Raw genomic sequence first — 20,219 nt, 5'->3', positions numbered from 1 at the left:
TCTGTGAATCCTTCCAACTATTTCAGGATAGACCTCCCCCCCCCCAACCCATAATTTAGTCCCAGAACATAAGGAGAAATGATGAAGCCAGGAAATTAAATAATTCACTGTTTTTTATAGTGAAGGTTTTATTGATATATCTTGATGTTTTATTAATTATTTCATACTTTAGATTTTGCAGGTAAAAAGTAAACATTTAAAGTAAAAAGAAAATTGAATGAATGATGAACCAACTCTATGAATATCAATAAATTGAAACATTTAATACAAAATAGAAAGTGGAAAAATGGTTAGAATGAGGCTGGGTGTTTTTCAAGGTTGTCAAATAGTCATAAGATAAGTTTGACAGTATCATTCTTCCTTATTTCTGTAGCTGAATTCCTAAGGAAATAAAACAACCCAAATTAAAATTAGAAAATGAACCAAAGTATTCAGCTTGAACTAACAAATGACTTGTATAGAAGAATGTTGCTATGCAAATCCTTTGATTTATTACTTAAAAACATATAGCAGCTTTGCAGGAACAGAAGACAGGATTGTTTGTTAGGAACAGATATGTTTATTAGCTTGATGGCAAACCTTCAGTTTTGGGGAGGTTTCAATCAATTGGAGAGTGACTGAACAAATTGTGCTATATGAGTGTAATAGAATACTATTGTCCCATAGAAATGGAGAAAATGGAGGATTTCAAAAAATCCTGGAAAGTCTTCCATGTATTGAGGCAGAGTGAAAAAAATGTGCACAATGGCAGCAATTCTCTATGATGAACAACTGTGAAAAACTTAAGCTCTTCTCAGCAATACAATGAGGCAAACCAATCCCAAAGGATTCATAGTGAAAAATGCTATCCACCTCTAGAAAAAGATCTGATGGTATATGAATGTAGATTGAGACTTACAAGTTTTCACTTTAATTTCTTCAGAGTTGTTTTTTAATGTTTTACTTCTCACATGTGAACATGGAAATATGTTTTGTTTGATAGCACATGTATAACTAATATCAAATTACTCATGCTCATCTCATGCAGAGGTAAAAGAAGGGAGGAGAGAATTCATTACAGAACATTTTAGAAAATGAATGCTTAAAATTGTTTTACATGAGACTGGAAAAAACATTTTACTGAAGGAAAAAATGAATCAGGTGGGTATCACATCATTACATTCTGATGATCACACAAAAATATTATAGGAAGGTATACCTTGGAATCTTACAGAATTACACTGGATTAGGAAGAATATCACAAAGTAGGAGGAATACTCAGATCAGAAGAGCTCAGGATTACCATAAAACTCACCGCTATGGAAAGGTTACATTATTCACATCTGGGATAATTGATTTTTCCTTCTACACATGTTGCTCTGAATGGAGGTGATCCCTCAGCCTTACGGTGTCCCCAAATACAAGCAAATTCAGTAACTTGTCCTGTTTCTGAATAAATTTTTTCAGTGTCTTTCCATCGAAGCTGTAAATTATTTCTCCTCATTATTTCTTTAGATACCGTGCATGCCTCTGAAAGATGAAAATAATATTTATTACAATTGATATTAAGTGTGTACAACTTTACATTTTCAAAAATAATTGGGAAAATACAAAAAAATATTTCTTCAGTAAAAATGTAAGCCAATTTTCTCCTGTCCTTTTACCCATAATGCTGAGTAATATTGCCCTCAAACATGATAACATATGTTCAGAACTTCTCACCCTGAATCTACAGAGAGATATCCTTGCTTGCCAAAGCAATCCAGGAGCTACTATCTCTGTGCTCTTCAGTCCATTCCCAAACTAGAGTCTGAGGAAAAGGCTGATCCTAGGAAAGGGTAAAGGATCAGGGTTGTGGATAATTTTGTCATATTGCTCATTTCTAGCTTTGAAAGATACAGAGGATTCTGGAAGAGGGTTGCATTTAAGAGGAAAATAAGAACTTCAGCTTTAAATATGGTCAGTTGAGATTTTTATGGGACATTCATAGTGACATGTTAAATAGGGTGTTTATGGACCTCATTGTAAAATGATGAGTTTGGAATATATATATATATATATATATATATATATATATATATATGCCTAAATCTTCTTAAATCTTTTCCAGCTCTAAATCTATGCTCCTAACTTATGCAAAGATACAGTAGATATGTGGCATACATTTATTTTTCAATGTTATGAATAAAAAGACATAGGAAATCAGAGGTAATAGTATAGTACTTTGACCCTCAGAGCACCATCCCCATTGGTACAGCTCAATTAACAATCACTCTTAAAAGCATTTGATAGTATGCCAATCTAGGATGCTCTATAATTCAGACCAAATTGCCCCATCTTCACATGAGAGCATCATGAGAAATTTCATCAAGCGCCATGGTGAAACACAAGTATTCTGTGTATATGAGGTCCTCGAACCAAAGGTAATATTAATTTTGTCCATGTTGTTACTTTTGAATATATTCTCATGAAGATCACCATTTTCTATTTTAAGGACTAATAAACTATTATAAAATATTCTATATAAAATATTCTAGATTTTTTCCAGATATTGAATTCAGGTTGGCTAAGTTATAGTTAGCAGAATTTGCTTTTGTATTCATTAAAAAAAAAAAAAAACACCTTACTTTCTATCTTAAAAGCAATACTATGTATTTGTTCCAAGACAGAAAATTGGTAAGGGATAGGCAATGGGGTTAAATGATTATCTAAACACCTAACTTCCAATCTCCTGAGTCACCTTCATGTCCTCTTTTACATCCTTTTTGATTATTGTGATGGTATTTCTATGCTAAGAGTTTTCATTGCAGCAATTCTTTTGCCTCTATTCTGAAAACCCTATTTTTGAAGTTATGATACTATTATGTTGTGACATCCTAAATCATGGGGACAAATTAGGGCCTTATTTTAATTGTATTTTGAATTCTTCCAAAGCCTGTGTCCAATTCCCTGGAGTTTATGTGTTTTTTCTTGTTGTTCCTTGATCTTTCTCTGTTACATTTGCTCTTTGTTTATTGTCTGGATAGAAGCTATAGATTATAATTTCTTTTTTTCTTTTTCTGTTGTTTGCTCATATTTTCCTCCCTTTCCCCCTATAGTCTTGCTCCTCTCATAATGTGCTGGATCTGTGGGTTTGGGCATTTGTGTCAACCTTCATCCTTGAAGATTAGTCAGCAATGCTCTCAGAGCAGGCAGTGGGGGTGGGGTGTTAGAGCTTGAGCTTCCCTGCCCTCTGAAGCCTTAATAAGATTAAACCCAGCTGAGTTGATATTGCAGAGATGGATGTGTCCTAAGGCCAAAACCTTGGGAAGCAGGCGCAGTATGGAGTGTCTGAGCTGTGATTGGGCTGCCTTTTCTAAGGTTCTTTTCCAGCTGCTTCCCTAGAGCCTGGGTTCAAAGCCCTGAGCCTGGCACAATTTTGCCCACAAGGTATTCTTTCTAGACTAGAGCCCTTGCCTGCCCAGAGATCAGCCACTGCTGGAAGTTCAATACTGTAGGTGGGGGAGGGGTCCTGGGACCTTTCTTCTTCCTTTCCATTAAACCCCAGTGTTCTCAAATTCAGGCTTTTGGAGGGCCTACGTTTTGAGTAGAGTCCAGCAGGAGGGCTCCTTAGCTCTGTCCTGTTGTTAGATTTGTTTTTTAGTCCCCTAGGAGCATTTTAATCGGTGAAGAAGGGTTTTCAGAGGTCTGAACTTTTGCTGCCTCTAGACCGCCAACTTGACTCTGCTTAGGGGCTTATTTTAAGAGGACTTACATTCTTTTTATTTATTTTTTTTATCATATGTAAGTGAAAAAAGGAAAACATACCATTGATTTTTTTGTTATTCCCTCATTAATCAGATATTGTCAGTATTTCCTGTTTTCAATGTCACTTATAATTAGGTAAACATTGTTGATGAGTCTCCTAGTAAAAGAACTTTAGCCCTTCTGGGATCATTCAGTTTCTACCAAGGTCACCTCAAGAAAAGACCATCATTTCTGAGCCCCTTGATTCCCTTCTGCTAATAAATATTTTTCTAGCTTTATGTTTTTTTTCACATCATGTCAAAATGTTACTGATTGCTGAATAACTTCTGGTCCATACAGAAATCTGGTATGGAGATATATCTATAGTTATTTATTCTGACTAAGTAGTCATTGAAAGTATAGGAGTAACCATGATCTCCAAAAAATGTGCAGAGTAATCAGAAAAAAACGGCAAAGCACTAAACCTTGTGACATGTCACATTTGGGGAAAGAATGCAAAAACAAAGTCAAAAAGAACAGAAAGGAAAATAGGAAGACTGTATTACCCCCCCCCAAAAAAAAACAAAGGTAGAAGACACTGTAAAGAAAGAGTGTCAAATGATGCAGGAAATATGAAAAATGGAGTCAGACTAAGAAATGATTTTAGGACCTAGATCTGGTTTGAGTGATCTCACTAGGTCAATCAGTTGTTTTTTAACTATGGTCATTCCTTGAAGAAAAATGCAATTGCTGGATTTATTGGTTCTCCTTGGATCTTGGAGAAAATATTATTGTTTCAATATTAATAGTCACATATTTTATTTGATTTTCACAAAACACAGCATAGCAAATAGGTAATATTATTCCCAAGGAAGAAATGAGGAAATGGGGAACCAACGTAGTTGTGTCATAAGATATCAACAAGATATCTATCTACCAACAAAAGAGACAGAAGTTAAGGAAGTTTTCATGGCACAATTAATGGCATATTAATCCAGACTCCAAATTAATTCATCTTATACAAACACAATTTAATTTAGAGATGGTTTCTTCTTATTATGAAATTAAGTAAATGTCTTGCCATTATTAGTTTCTTTAATCTATCAACAATCTAACAACAAATCTAACAATACTAACAAACATGAAATAGATCAATATAGAAATAGGAACTCAAATGAATGGAAAATAGGATTACAGGAGAATGACTCCTCTCAATTGTAATACCTCTCTTTCTCTTTGTTTACCTAACATAATATTTTAGATTAAAATTTCTTTTGCAAAGTTCTTTAAGCCCTCTCTGGATTGTATATATAGGGGCCAGCCTGAGGTCCCTATATATTTTTTTACCTGTGGATGATAACCTGAGAAGAAGGGAGACTGAAGGAAATAGATGAATAATAAAGACTCAGAGAAAAAAAGTTAAAACACGGGGAGTGGTGTGATCTCCATGAATATTTCCCATGGACAAGTAATAAATGGGAAATATGAGGAATAAGAAAACACATGGGGAGTAACAACTCCTGAATGCCTCCTATGGACAAGAGTGTCCAAGGATTAATAGGAAGCATGGGGGTGACAGTATCGTGAGGAAAGAGAGGTCAGGAGGAATATGATAGGACAGAGCAATCAGGAGATACAGGGATGTAAGAGAGAGATTCGTGCTTTTCCCCCAGTATTTATTGGAAGTTTTAGGAAGGTGGATTGGGAGGTGATCAATGAATATGTAACATGGCATAGGTTTTAACATTGGTTGAATTGACAATTCCGAGAGCAAAGAGGTGGAGATTAACCTGACATGCAGCTTGTAAAGGTATGTGGTCTGACAAGGTGTGAGCTAGGACCCTTTGGCCGCTCAGGAATTCTCTTGCCCTTTAGACTGTAACTTCTATACAATGATCATTAACTGATCAAAAGATGTGTCTGGTAAATGAATATATATGATAGAATATCAATACATCAACCATACTTCTAAGATGCTAACATGTCTGGTATGCTCCAGTATATCTGAAAATTAATTAATACTAAACAATGCCAATTGAACAGTTCTTACAGCAAGTGAAGGAATTTCATTTAATTACTCTAAGTCTTTTGTGTACACTCAAGAGAGTTAGCTTCATCATTGTCTCTAAGTGATGTCTGAATATTTTTGCTACTAGTTGTACCTTATTAGAATTAGCATTTACCAATTCTAGTAATTCTTGTAAAGAATTACTAGACCCAAACTAGAATTAGTACAACCACATTATTATGGTTCTACTGCTGCCAAGACATATTGATAGTTATCATTTGTAGTTGATCAACATGATAATTCCATATTCCCTCTTAATGGATAATAAGATATGTCCTGTGAGCTCAATTATAGAGTTAGGTTACTACCTCTTTTGATTCTATTTTATCATTCTAGCAAACAGAAATTCTAATGGTAACAATTATTTTTCAAGATTTATTTTCTTTTGAAATTGTATTAGGCTCAATGATCTGGTTATTTTATACTCCTTTAAATTCAAAGTTAATTTAATTGATACGTTCTTTTCTGTTTTGATATATTCTTAGGGAAATTAATTTTTCTCTAAGAGTATCTCTAAACGGATCTTATAAGTTTTACTATATTCTCGCAACATAAGTTTTCATCTGGCTCACTCACTAATAATTAAGCTCTCATTATTTAGTCTTTATTTTTCTCTGTGTCATGCTAATATTTCCTTTGTTAAATATAATTTTATTGCATTATTCTCTACACAGGATTTGCTTATTATTTTTGCTCAAATATATTATCAGTGTTTTGCCAAGGAAATTAATGGTATTAAGGAAAATGTAACTTATTTAGCATTAATATTTGGAAATTGTCATAGGTACAATGAATATGATTATTATTAATAATTTATAAAGTATCATATTTGTTTATTATATAAAATCTGTGAGATTTTTCTGGGTCTGAGTATAATCTTGATATCTCCTACTATTATGTTAATTTCAAAGTAGTTTTACAATTCCCCAATTGTTTTCTCTTAAGAACATAGATGTTGTTAAATACATCTATTTGCATATGTGTATAACTGTATTATATTCTTAATGTTATTATCATTAGACATATACTTTGGGGGCATTATTCTCCACTGTATTGCTTATGGGATACATGTGCATATTTCCACAATTATTTTTTCCATTACATCTGCTGTCTGTAATAATTATGCTTTAGTGAGTTCTTTCAATTCTTCTCTTCCTGTTATTGCCCTTATTGTTCTGTTCAAGAGGGAAATTTATTGTCTAGTTCAGGGTTTGTTATGGGGAAATTAGTGTTTTAGGTTACTTCTCATTCCACCACATTTCTGAGATTCTCTTACACTGAAAAAGTTCTTAATAGATGTCTATTCAATCAAGTGAAACTGTTCCATTCTCATGACAGAAATGGCCAGAATTTGCTTTATATAATGTTAGAAGAACCCAAGATCAAATTCAGTTTCATAAATGTGACAATGATTCCTGATTATCCGAAGGTACAGATAAAGATTTCAAAGTTTTTGGTGGTGGTCATGGCCACTAACCTTTCTTTCTCCTTAGTCATGAAGGAAACATCCAGACTGTTTCCAATTCTCTAATGGATTTGTGGGCACTCCCTACAGTGAAGCTGATCTTAATCCAGAAATATCTTCCCCTATTATGCAACAGTGTCTCTTGTTAACACACCTCAGGCCTTCTTAATTTTCTGGAGCTTGGAGGAGTATGGATTTGTTTCATCTGAAACTATTTTTTAACTGGAAAAATTTTCAAGACTATTTAGAATTTAGTTGTATCTGAATACAGGATCAGTGAATCGTTCACCATTCCATTCTCTTAATCAAATGGGGAAAACTCTCAAAATAAGAAAATTATAAAATTCTTCACTTTAGGGTCTATGAATCAGACAACTTTGCATAGCGAAAAATCCCTAGCAAAGTGAGTTAAAATTGTTTCAAGGATCTTACACCTTGCTTTATGTAAAAGTTGGAACACATAGAAAATGGTATGAGGTGGAATTAAGTTGCTCTTTCTATTTTCTACTGTAGAAAATAGAGAATAGTTATTGAGTACTGAGGGAAAGAGATACATCACTTTTTTCCTCTTCAATGACTGATCCCAGCAACCAGGGCATGATCAAATCAGAATAAAGAAATGGAGATATAGATTTAGTCACAGAATAATAACAATTCTTAGATGGGGGTAATTATAAGGCATAAAATTTTGGAGAAATGATTATTACAAGATGAAGCATTAAAAACTATTAAGGTTTACATTGAGGATTATTAGTGGAGTCAGTTTCGTTTATTGGGATTTATTCATCTATAATACTATCTCATAACATTTTAATTGTGTCAGCTGATCATTTCATTCAGTAATGACATTTTCCTAATGAACTAAGAGTGTATTTAGTACATACCAAGGCATGTTGGTGGATCTGTCCATCTTCCATTTTTGCATGTCACAAATCTGGAACCGTTTAGCACATACAATTGTTGACATCTATATTCCACTCTTGATTCTGGCGCATATTCAGGTAATGGGAAGGTTGTGATGTCTCCATCATTAATAGGTGGAGGTGGTTCACATTTTCCCACTTCCTCTGACAATGGAAGAAAGAATTTTATATATTAAAAAACATATATCAGATAGGATATTGAATTAAAACATTAAGTCTGAATTTTATAACTATTCCACATCCTTCAGTTTTTCATGCTACTGAACCCTGCTACACAGTTTTTCAAATTCTAACTAGCATGAAAATGATTAGTGTACATGGATAACTATCTACCCACATACAGATTATCTGCACTCTAATTCCATATGGCTCACCATCTTGATTTCACTAGGCTCCTTCAGTCTCATTTTTTATTAAGGGTTTATAGAGTCAATATGTATTAAATTAATATCTACCACATGCTATGCATTCACTATATATGATGTTGGATAAAAGAATAAATAGGTCCAGCAGCCAGAGAAAAAAATGCCAAGAGTATAAGAATTATGTTTAGAAATGAGGACTAAATAGGATCAGAAAGCCTGAGGGAACTAGTGGTTATAAGAAAGCTAGTCTTCCTAAGTTTTAATGTTAAGCATTTTTTGAAAAGTCTTAAAGAATTCTGAGCTTAATACATTTGCAGAAAATGTATGATTCGGGGGCAGCTGGGTAGCTCAGTGGATTGAGAACTATCCCTAGAGATGGGAGGTCCTAGGTTCAAATCTGGCCTCAGACACTTCCCAGCTGTGTGACCCTGGGCAAGTCACTTGACCCCCATTGCCTAGCCCTTACCACTCTTCTGCCTTGGAGCCAATATACAGTATTGACTCCAAGACAGAAGGTAAGAGTTTTAAAATTTAAAAAAAAAAAGAAAATGTATGATTCACTCATTTTATGGAGAATATGGAATTCACAGTGTAGTTGTGCTCATAAGTTCTGTTTTATAATTTTTTAAATTAAAATATATAATGGCAGATTCAGCATGAGCTGAGTGTCATAAAAGGAGTTAAATTATAGGATCTGAATCAAATAAGATTTATTATTTACTTTAGCATTATTCATCAGAAAGGAGTGAATGAAAGTAAAACAGAGTCTAATTTCATGGCAAGAGACTAGGTCTCCTTAGTTAATAATTGAAGTCACCCTGGCAAACATTACTTTCTATTAAAGGAATCACAAAAACTTGAGTAGATGAGAAGAAATAGGAATGATGATGTTTTAAAATAGAACACAAAATAGATTAATGATGTAGGAGGACTCAAAGCCAGACGTCATGGCTTATTACTGTCCATGTTTCATATTATAACTAGAATTTATATAACTTTTGAAGATTTACAAATCATTTTACATGCTATCTTACTCGAGTCTCACAAAAACTGTATCAGTATTTTACAGTAGAGGAAACTGAAACATGGTGAGACAAAGTGTTTATAACACAAAGTAACAACTTTGTGAGGTAGGTTTTGAACTCAGATATTTCTGACTCCAAGATCAGCTTTCTATTTACTGTGATAGGTGATTTATTGCCTCAACTAATAAATCTCAGAATTTACAAATGGAGTCAGTTTGTTGAGGCAAAGAATAAAAATCTGGTGTAGCTCCAAATACAGACTTTATTCTCTCTTACCCTAGGTTTTAATACCACTACCTTCTTTCCTCAGGAATAATACTAGAAGGCAAGGGGAGTATACAGCTAAGTCCTAAACACTAATTCACATATTTTTCCTCTTTTTAAAATATTAAAACCAGTGCCTGCTCTTTCTGGACTTTATACATGATGAAGGAAGCAATAATTGATTTAAGTAAAAGCAGTACAGAAAATGGTAGAGTGATAGAGCTAATAAGATAATAAATATAGCTTTGATCTGTGTCTAACAAGAAACTCCACTTAGCAACTATGTCAGCTATCAACTCAATAGCAATATGTCTTTCATTACACTGTCTAAAGTAGGTGGAAGAGGAGGTGAAGATATTTTTACATTGTTTCTTTTGCTACCAGGATCCATTGATCACTGGCTGGTATTTTGCTAAAGAATATCAAAGAAATCAGAAGTTGTTGCTGAATTTCTTTTATAGATTAATCATTGTCAAACTCTTCCATTTCTCTGAGTTCAACATCTTGGGTAGTTTGTAGCATGTCCCAGTTAAGGGAAATGCACCACCTATAGGAAAAGCCAATCTTAAAATGACAGTCACAAAATCTTTTTATACTTAACTTTCCTTGTTCGTTCCCTCCCTATGCAAATTTATTTATTCCATTAAGATATTTCACAATTATATATACAAAACTTTTATACTCTTTTTAAATTGATGAGCTCCAAATTCCCCACCCACATTTTTTCTCCTCTTTCCATTTGAGAAAGCAAGCATTTTAATGGATTTACATGGGAAGATAGGCAAAACATATTTCCATATTAACCATGATGCAAAAGAAAACACAGATGAAAATTTCCCCACCAAAACAAAGTAAAACAAAAAAGGATGCCTCAATTGGCATTCAGTCTCCATCATTTTTTTCTGTAATACAAAAATATTTTTTTCATTATAAGTCATCCAGAATTATGAAGGATGAAATAGCATAATTGTATTTTTTTATCACAACCATATGCCACACTTGTTTAGCAGCTCCCCAAACGAAGGGAATCCCATCAATTTCCTAATACTTGCCAGCACAAAAGAGCTGTTATAAATATTTTCATACATATATGTATTTTTCCTTTTTTAAATATTCTCTTTGGCCTGAAGACCCAGTTTCTGGGTCCTTTTATATTCCTTTGAGAATAATTCCAAATTGCTTTCAGAAAGGTTGTTTCAGTTCAAAACTTCAGCAACAATACATTTGTGTCCTTGCATTCTCCCATTTCTTCTAACATCTATCATTTTCTTTTTTATTGTCATATCAATCAATATGGTTGGGTGTGAAGTGACACCTCATTGTAGTTATTATTTCCATTTCTCTCATAAATAGTGATTTAGAGAATTTTTCATGTACTTATGAATGGCTTAGATTTTTCTTCTAAAAACTACCTATTCATATCTGTTAACCATTTATGAATTGAGGAATGACTCATAATTTGATTCAGTTTCCTATATATTTGAGAAATTAGTCCTTCATCAGATAAACTTGATGTTAATTTACCCCAGCTTCCCAAATTCTTTCTAATCTTGACTGCATTGGTTTTATTTCTTAAAAAACTTTTGAACTTAATGTAATCAAAATTATCCATGTATCATCTCATCTCTCTCCCTTGTTTATCATAAATTCTTCCATTATCTATAGAACTGAGAGGTAAATTTTTTCATGATACTTAATTTTTCTTATGATAATCATACTTTATGTCTAATTCTTGTACTCATTTTGACCTTAGTTTGGTATTCAGTGCAAGATGTTATTCTATACTTCGTTTCTACAACCTGCTTCCTTGTTTTCTCCAGTAATTTTTTGTCAAATAATGGATTCTTGTCTCAAAAGCATGGAATTTGGATTTATTAAGCACTAGAACACCAGTTTATTGCTCTCACCACTCTTTATTGCATACCTAATCTATTCCACTCTTACTCCATCATGAGACAATACCAGATTAGTTTGCTCATTACTAATGTGTAATACAACTTCAGATGTTGTAGGCTAGGCTACCTTCCTTAACATTTATTTTTTGATCACTTACCTTCTGTCTCATGATCAATTCTAGGACAGAAGCACAAAAGGTAGACCAATGGGATTTAGAGATTTGCGTAGGGTCTAACATAACTAGGAAGAGTTGAACCCAGGTCTTCACAATTTCAATCCTGGTATTCTAGTCACTGTACTAGCTAGCAAACCCCTGACATTTATTTTTCATTGATACACCCCTGATATTCTAAAGCTTTTGTTCTTTCAAATGAATTTGGAGATTATTTTTTCTCTCTGTAGCAAATAATTTCGTGGAACTTTGGAATGGTGCTGGAAAAGTAAATTAATTTAGGGTAGAATTGTCGATTTTGTTTTCTTGCCTCATTCTATACATGGGCATGTAATATTTCTCTGACTATGGAGATCTGACTTTATTTGTGTGAAATGTCTTTTGTAATTACATTCATATATTGTTCTTGGGTTTCTCTTCGCAGTTACATTACCAAGTATTTTATATTGTCAGTAGTTATTTTAAATAACATTTCTCTCCTAACTCTTCCCTGCTGGACCTTGTTGCTAATATATAGAAATGCATATTTTAGATGGGCTTATTTTATATCCTGCAACTATGTTTAAGTTCTTAATTGTTTCAACTAGTTTTTTAGTTGAGTCTCCTGGATACTTGAAGCATATCATCATATGGACTGTAAAGAACGAGAGTTTTCTTTCTCACTGCCTATTCTACTTCCTTAAATCATTTCTTCTTCTCTACCTGGGATATTTACCTTTTCATGTAAACACTGAATAATATTGGTGATAACAGGGGCAGCTGAGTAGGTCAGTGGATTGAGAGTCAGGCCTAGAGATAGAAGGCCTTAGGTTCAAATCTGGCCTCAAACACTTCCCAGCTGTATGACCCTGGGCAAATCACTTGACCACCATTGCCTAGTCCTTACCATTGTTTTGCCTTGGAACCAATACATAGTGTTGATTACAAGAACAGAGGTAAGGGTTTTATTTATTAATTTTTTTAAAATTACTGTTGATAATGGATATCCTTGCTTTATCCCTGATCCTACTGGGAAGGTTTCTAGCTTATTTTCATTATAGATAATGCTTGCTGGTGGTTTTAAATTGATTCTAATTATTATTTGAAAGAAACCTCTACTTATTAATATTCTTACTAGTGTTTTTAGTAAGAATGGGTGCTATATTGTTAAAAGTTTTTTCTGCATCTATGGAAAATACCATATGAAAAAAAGAAAGTATCATGATTTTTTGTTTTATTTTGTTTTTGATATGGTCAATTACGCTGATATTTTCCATAATGCTGAACCAGCCCTTCATTCCAAGGTTAATATTACTATAGTTTATAATATTTGTCATGTATTGCTATAATCTTTTTCTAGTATATTATTTGTCATTTTTTTCAACCATATACATTATGGAAATTGATCTATACTTTTCTTTCTTTCTTTTGGCTATTCACTGATTATAGATGTCTTGGAATATTCAAGGGAAGGATGAATAATTATTTCTCTAAACAGTTTATATACATATCTCCTTGATGGGTCTTTGAGATCTTTGATCATCATCATAATTAATCAATTAATTTATTGGTTAAAATTAGAATAATGAATTAATTAATTTTCTTACTCAAAAGACAGCCTTTTGGAACTTTAAATTGTGCCAACTTTTATTATAATTATAAACGTCTAGATCATTTGAAATGAAAAACACTTTAGAGGTAATCTGGCCTAATTCCCTTATTTTGTAGAGATGGAGAAATTGAGGACCATAGAGGTAAGAGTTCCTAGGAAACAAAGTTTATGGTAAATTTTTTATTCAAATAAAAGTCCACTACACCACTATAGATTTCTCACCCTGGACTTTTACGCTTACCTACTGCCTTCTTATTTTGAAGATGACTCTGATCTCATTTTCTCTGATTAGTCAGTTCCTCTCAGAACTTCTTTTTATTTTAAAGTAAACCTATTTTAAAGTAAACCCAGACCAGTTATATTTACTCCACTCTACTTGGATCACCATTCCTGATTCTTTTGTGGTTTTTTTTTTTGGCCATTCCTCTTAGGCCTCCTTCCCCACTTATCTCAACCTTCTTTTTCCTTCTTCCTTTGATGTGCTTTCTTCTCCCATTAGAATGTGGCCTCTTTGAATGCAGAGATTGTTTATCCATTTTACTAGATTTGTATTCCCAGAGTTTAGCCTGGATCTGGGCACTTGTTAAGGCTTTCTGCTGTCCTTTCATTGTTTCCTATTACTAAGTTCCCTGAAAATACAGATAAATTAATTCTTTGTGTTCTTAATCCAAATAATCACTCTGTACTTATTGGTTAAAATTATTTAGTTAAATATGACAGGGCAATGGGTTCATTCTCCCAAAGTACCCAATTTTCACCTACAATTGTTATGCTTTTATACCAATATTTTCAAAGCACACATTTGAATGTGTCATTTAAAATTACATGCTTTGTTATCCACCCAATACTTTTGTTCATTTATTTTTGAGAAAACATATAGTGCTGTACCTTTACATTCAGGAAGTTCTGTCCAGGTCTTATTGTTACATGTTACATCTGACTTCCCATATAGTTTAAGAGATCCAGTACACCTATAACTCACTACATCACCAGGTTCATAGCGTGTCTTTTGAGTGGTTATAAGTTCAGCATTCTCAATATAAGGAGCATATGCACAAGAGTGATCTAAAAAGAATTAAAGAAGCATTTTAATCAATTATAAAACTGTTTTTTTTTAATACATATTGTTCTTTGAAGAGAATGTTTCCCAATATTTTAGAAATTGATGAAGAGGATTTTGAAAGCAAATGAAAAACTCTGGAGCTGTCTTACAACCAAAAGATAAAACAACTCCCTCCCTAGAATATAACATCTGTATAATCAATGAATGCTTTATAGAAACTTTGGAGAAATATAGATAAGAATCACAAAGAAGTGGAGAAATCAAGGAGTAATTGGTTATATGTCCTCTGAAGTACTAAAGAAAAAGTATGGCCTTTAAGCAAACGTTTTCATCATCGCTGAAAGAATCCTGACTGAATTTATAGATTTTAAATGATTCTTTAACACTACATCTGAATCAAACTTATAACACCTCATCTTCTCTCCATTAATCCTCCTTTTTCCTAGTTTTATGAAGAGAAAGTTCTATCCCATAAACAATGCATTTGTGACATTTTCTGTATATTTCCATATTAATGCTAGTTACATATCAATACATTTTCAAATAATTAAAGAGAAAAGTACTTAATAAAATCTCATAATTTACCCAAAATGTCCAATTGAACTGGAAATAATAAAAAAGAAACCAAGTTTTTACATTCAGACAATATTTTTAAAGGAAAGCATAGTGTACAGGGAGTCTTAGTGACATGGGCATGGTACCCCCAGAAGCTCAGGTAAACTACTATCAGGGAAATTCCTTTGCTCCCTTACATCCTTGTGACTCTTAGCCTAAAACATCTGATGACCCCCATAGGTCCCTGAGATGATTGTCCTCCTTTGATCCTCTTTTAGATTTAAGATGGACAGAAAGATGCACCTCCAGGCTACACCTCGATTCTATCAGGCTACATCTCAGACATCTGTCTGTTCCCTAAAACTAAGGAATCTTTATGAGGGTCATTCCCTATGTCTCCTGGCAGACTCCAGTCAGATGAGCACCCCACCCCACCAAATACCGGAGTGGCTACCACTATAGAGTCATGTCCACATTTGTTACAAGAATATAAAATCCCCAGAATCCATAGGTTTGGGGACCAGCCTTCCATCTTGTTCTTCCACATGTACCATCCTCCTGGCCATTCTCAACATTATTCTCTAAATTAATAAGTTTCTCTTTTTATTTTTAAGCTAAGTTTTGCATTCTTGCAAAAGGTATCCTTCCCGAACCCCAGGGGTGCACCTCTTCTCCTCCACAACATTAGATATCAGTAATCTAGATGAATATGTATCACTAACAGTCTAGATGATTTTAAATAAATAACAACCTTTAAGTCATGGACATTTCACTTACCCTTGATTAAAGTAATAGAAAATCACAGACAATATTGTAAAATGCTAGTTTGAGAAGTAGAGAGTAGAAGAGAGGAAGAAAACATAGGAAGGGGTTAGAATTTTGGGTTTCATCAGACCTTTTTTGCACATTAAAGCTATTTAACATTATTCTTAGAGTATTGGCAGGAATCTACTAATTGCCATTCAGACCTATTCAAATATCACCAGAGTAGGAAGATTCCTGTCAAAATGTATTTTTAGATATTGGTACAATATGATTGACCAAGACAAAGGAAACTGCTCATTACAGTTGGGAGAGAGAGAGAGAGCGAGAGTGAGAGAGAGAGAGAGAGAGAGAGAGGGAGAGAGAGAGAGAGAGAGAGAGAGAGAGAGAGAGAGAGAGAGAGAGAGAGAGAGAGGGAGAGAGAGAGAGAGAGAGAGAGAGAGAGAGAGAGAGAGAGAGAGAGAGAGAGAGAGAGAGAGAGAGAGAGAGAGAGAGAGAGAGAGAGAGAGCAGGGAAAAGAGAAGATTGAGATTGAGAAATGAGATTGAGAAATAACTGGTGTGAAGAGTTTCACAAAATCAAAGTAAGAAGGGATTTTCAAAAAAGATATGGTGGTTAACAGTCATATATATGCAACAGATAGGTTAAGGCCTGGAGATGAGAAAACATAACTTATTTGGCAAATTAAATAATATGTATTTACTAGGAAGTAATTGATTAAGTAACTTTGGGGAGAAGAGTGTATATTGAGTGATGAGATTGAAAACTAGATGGAAAATCATTGCAGAATGAATGACAGGAAAGATAGTTAAATCATACATATATATTTTCCTTCTGTAATTTTAAATGATTTCCAAAATAGTTGCATAAATTCATAATGCCAACAATAGTGTTATGGTTTCTCCAAATTTAATTCATAATGTTTGATTTTTTTTGCTTATTTGTTGAATCCTCAAATTTTATTTAATTAGGTTTGTTTTCTGGGGTATGTCTTGATTTGGTTCTCCATTGTTAGCATATCTTTTTTAAAATTATTTATCTCATTTGGCCTCTTACCCCCTGGGCAATGGCTTTTGGTCATCTGGAAGAAAAATGCCTTAAAATACTTTTGATTTAATTATTTTTTTTATAAATGTCTTTTATTAATGAACACACTGCTTGCTTGGGGAGAGGTTTTGAGAAAACAGCTTCTTGTGCCAGTAAGAAAAAAGCCCTTTCTGATTAAAGGCATTTACATTTCATTTTCAGAGTAATTGAAGAAACTTGTAGAAATTCTCCTCTTAGATGAATAAAAGACTGTATAGTGAAATCTTCCTTGAATTGCATACTTTTATAACTTTAGAAATATATTAATATGTTGGATATTTTAGAAATATTATCTAGGTCAGTAGGATAAATGTTTCTTAGTTTATCAATGTTTAAAGCAATGTAAACATCATGCTCTCTTTTATGTTCAACAAACTAGAAGGAGGAGTAGCCTTACTTTTCTGGGAAGATAGAGTTTCCACAAATGTAAACACATAGTAAGTTTATTGTCTATAGTCAATCATTTTAAAACTGGGAGTTTCTGTACTTTGAGGTAAACTGGAATCATTAAATATTCTCTTACAACATTTATTTTTAGTTTTTCTAGCATATTAATAATCTATAGTAATATATACTTCTAAAATGTTCTAGATTTCCATGAATTCTCCACATATTTCTTGTATAGAAGAGATATTGTGGACTTTTAACATTTGAAATTGTTCTATTCTCAATCTAATTGCATTGATTTTTCCTCATGTAATACTTTAAACATTTTTGTAATCCAAATTATCTTTAAAAAGTCTTTCTTGCTCAATAATATTTCTTGGTCAGTTAATTTCTTTTTTCCTGAGAAAGCAGTAATATTAGACTCAAATAGAAATGAAGTAACTAACCTATTCATAAGGATTCCATAGGCCACATATTGATTGAGAATATCACATATTGATATTATGCTTTTTTATTTTTCATTTATTTTTATATATTGCCCCAAAACATTTTATCTGGTTCTGATCACACTTTAGAGTTTTTGGATGTCTTAAAGACTTTCTATATTACACCTCTAAAGATTAGAAATTGTTGAAATTTGGGAAGAGGAGCCCAGATATCTCCATAAAATCCCAATCAAGTTCTAAGGAAATAATTAGAAGAAACACTGAGAAAGAAAACCAAAGCAAATTATCTAAAACTTCCCTCTTTTTGTTCAAGACTATTCAATAACACTGCCAGAATCCTATGGAAACTTTGAAGAGAGATGTGCCAGGGAACATGGAAAATGAAGCTCTTAAGATTCCATAGAAGACATGGAGAGACTGGTGCCTAGTACAGTCTGTTTTTATCCCTGGCTGCAAGAGGACACAGATCCATAATATCAGGTAGAGTAAAGGAAAGGGCCAAAGAAGCACAAATCATGGTGAATTCCAGGAGTGGTAGTCAGAGCAGGAATCAAGGTCAGACCAGTGTCCACAGCAGGTCCACCACTGAGGCCAAGTGAAGAAGGATCCAGGATCAGATGTAAACCTTAAAATTTCTTAGACTTATGAATGTTGGAAATTTCACCATTGGGAAATTTCATACTTGAAAAAATTTCCTACTGATAGTAAGAACTCTATTGGAATATGAAACCCCTTGGCATGGGAGGATCCTTCTCCTCCCTACTTAAGACTACTTTAGGACAGAAACCTTCTGCTAAACAATGGAAAGGGTTTTGACCTATGCTTAAGCATAGAACAGGAAGTTCTTTGAGTCATGATTGATTTTAGAATTAATACAATAGAGATACTTGGAATGACAGAACCAGGTCTTGGAAACTACAATCTCCACTCTACTCAGAGTAACAGGATTTAGGAAGGGCTGCAGCAAAGATCAAGATTTAATGATTTGAGAATATGACCTTCAACAGACATGTGCAAAGTGGAGAGACCTCTGGGCGGTCCTGGGTTAAGCTAGAGCCACCATTGGCACAGGGGAGACATCGACAGTGATTGGTAGATGTGAGAACTGAGGGGAGGGAACTGAGGTTTTTTGCTTAAAGATAGCAGGGTCTGAGGACTGGAGAAAAGGGTTGATGCTCTGAGGAGGTTTATGCTCTGAAGGAGGTCTGAGAGGAGAGAGGTCCTAGAGGGAGAGCTCCTGGAGAGGTCCTGAAGGAGGCTGTGGAAGGAGAACTCAGGAGGAGTCAGGAAGAGAATTCTCTGGAAACATTTCTTGAAAGGAGGCTTTCTTGAAGGTGGAGCCTGAGGTTGGCATGAGAAGCCTTACCTAGAGAGATCTTGGGTGAGTGATAAAACCAACTGACTGATTTATCTCTTAGGACTGAGGTCTAGGCCTTATTGGCTTGAGGCCCTTCATTCTTATTCCTTTCTTCCTTTCTCTCTTTTTCTATTGATTAATCAGTGTATTGTAAATTAAATTTCTCTATAAAACACAGTTGGCTTGGGCATATTCATAAATTGGGAATATATTCCCTGGCGACCATTTTATATTTATATAAAACTAAGACACAGTAGAAAACATATTTCAGCGGTTATAATTGTTATATATTTCCCTTGCTCCCAAACATTTTAATTATCACATTTTATGGCTCCCACTCTCTTATCTACAACTATTAAACGCTCAAAACTAATTTAAATATAACACAGACTAGCCTTTAACATAGAGTTGTCCTTAAGTATTTTTTTGAGGATTACATAGAGCAGGGGGGGAGGGTAGGGAGGAATAGAATATGATTTTTGTACCCAAGGAATAATGTTTGAAATTGACCAAATAAAATAAAAAATAAATAAATAAATAAAAGAAATGTTTCTCTCCTGTAGGGTGAATTCTCTACTACAATTCTATTGAATTAAAGTACCAGAGTCATACAGGAAAGGCAGACATTGATGAGCTTCAAACTACATAGTTAGAAGGAATGCCCACAATAATGAGATCATGAGATCCATATGAATTTGACTATAGGCCAAAAGACCTTTTCAAAAGTCATACAACATGGGTATGCATGTATGGATTGAAATCTGGATCATTTGTAGGAGTATCCATATCAATGTGATGATAGATTCCCTAATGTAAATCTGAATTTTTTAAAGAAATTCAAATAGAGGCACATTAGAGATAGGAAGAAATGTGGAACTAGAAAGAAAAAGTCAAATTTAAAGATGGGAGAAAGGATGTAAAATATCCACAATTCATGGGGGATTACTATAATCTTAGAGGACTTCCTAATATTTTAGGAGAAATTAGAAAATCAAGTCCAACACTATAGGAGGCAATGATGATTTAAAAAAAAAAAAAGAAAAGAAAACATGGAAGCAGAGAAGACAGAGAAGAAAGAAAGCCAGGAAA

The 20,219-nt window shown here is 33.7% G+C and overlaps 1 protein-coding gene across 1 annotated transcript in view; it reads right to left on the bottom strand.

Moving 5' to 3' along the window:
• Positions 1-242: 242 nt before the first annotated feature.
• Positions 243-20,219, bottom strand: part of CFH (complement factor H) — a 126,005-nt gene continuing 106,028 nt past the window's right edge. The window contains exons 20-23 of the mRNA XM_007481005.3: positions 14,363-14,539; positions 8,123-8,305; positions 1,295-1,509; positions 243-381 (exon numbers count right to left, since the gene is read on the bottom strand). Of these exons, the coding sequence (XP_007481067.1) occupies positions 1,313-1,509; positions 8,123-8,305; positions 14,363-14,539 (557 nt within the window). The 3' untranslated portion in view covers positions 243-381; positions 1,295-1,312. The remainder of the gene's footprint in view (positions 382-1,294; positions 1,510-8,122; positions 8,306-14,362; positions 14,540-20,219) is intronic.

The sequence above is a fragment of the Monodelphis domestica genome, chromosome 2 (genome assembly GCF_027887165.1).
Source record: "Monodelphis domestica isolate mMonDom1 chromosome 2, mMonDom1.pri, whole genome shotgun sequence".
Taxonomy (NCBI): domain Eukaryota; kingdom Metazoa; phylum Chordata; class Mammalia; order Didelphimorphia; family Didelphidae; genus Monodelphis; species Monodelphis domestica.
Note: the sequence above shows the minus strand (reverse complement) of the source record. Positions and strands in the feature narration are given on the sequence as shown.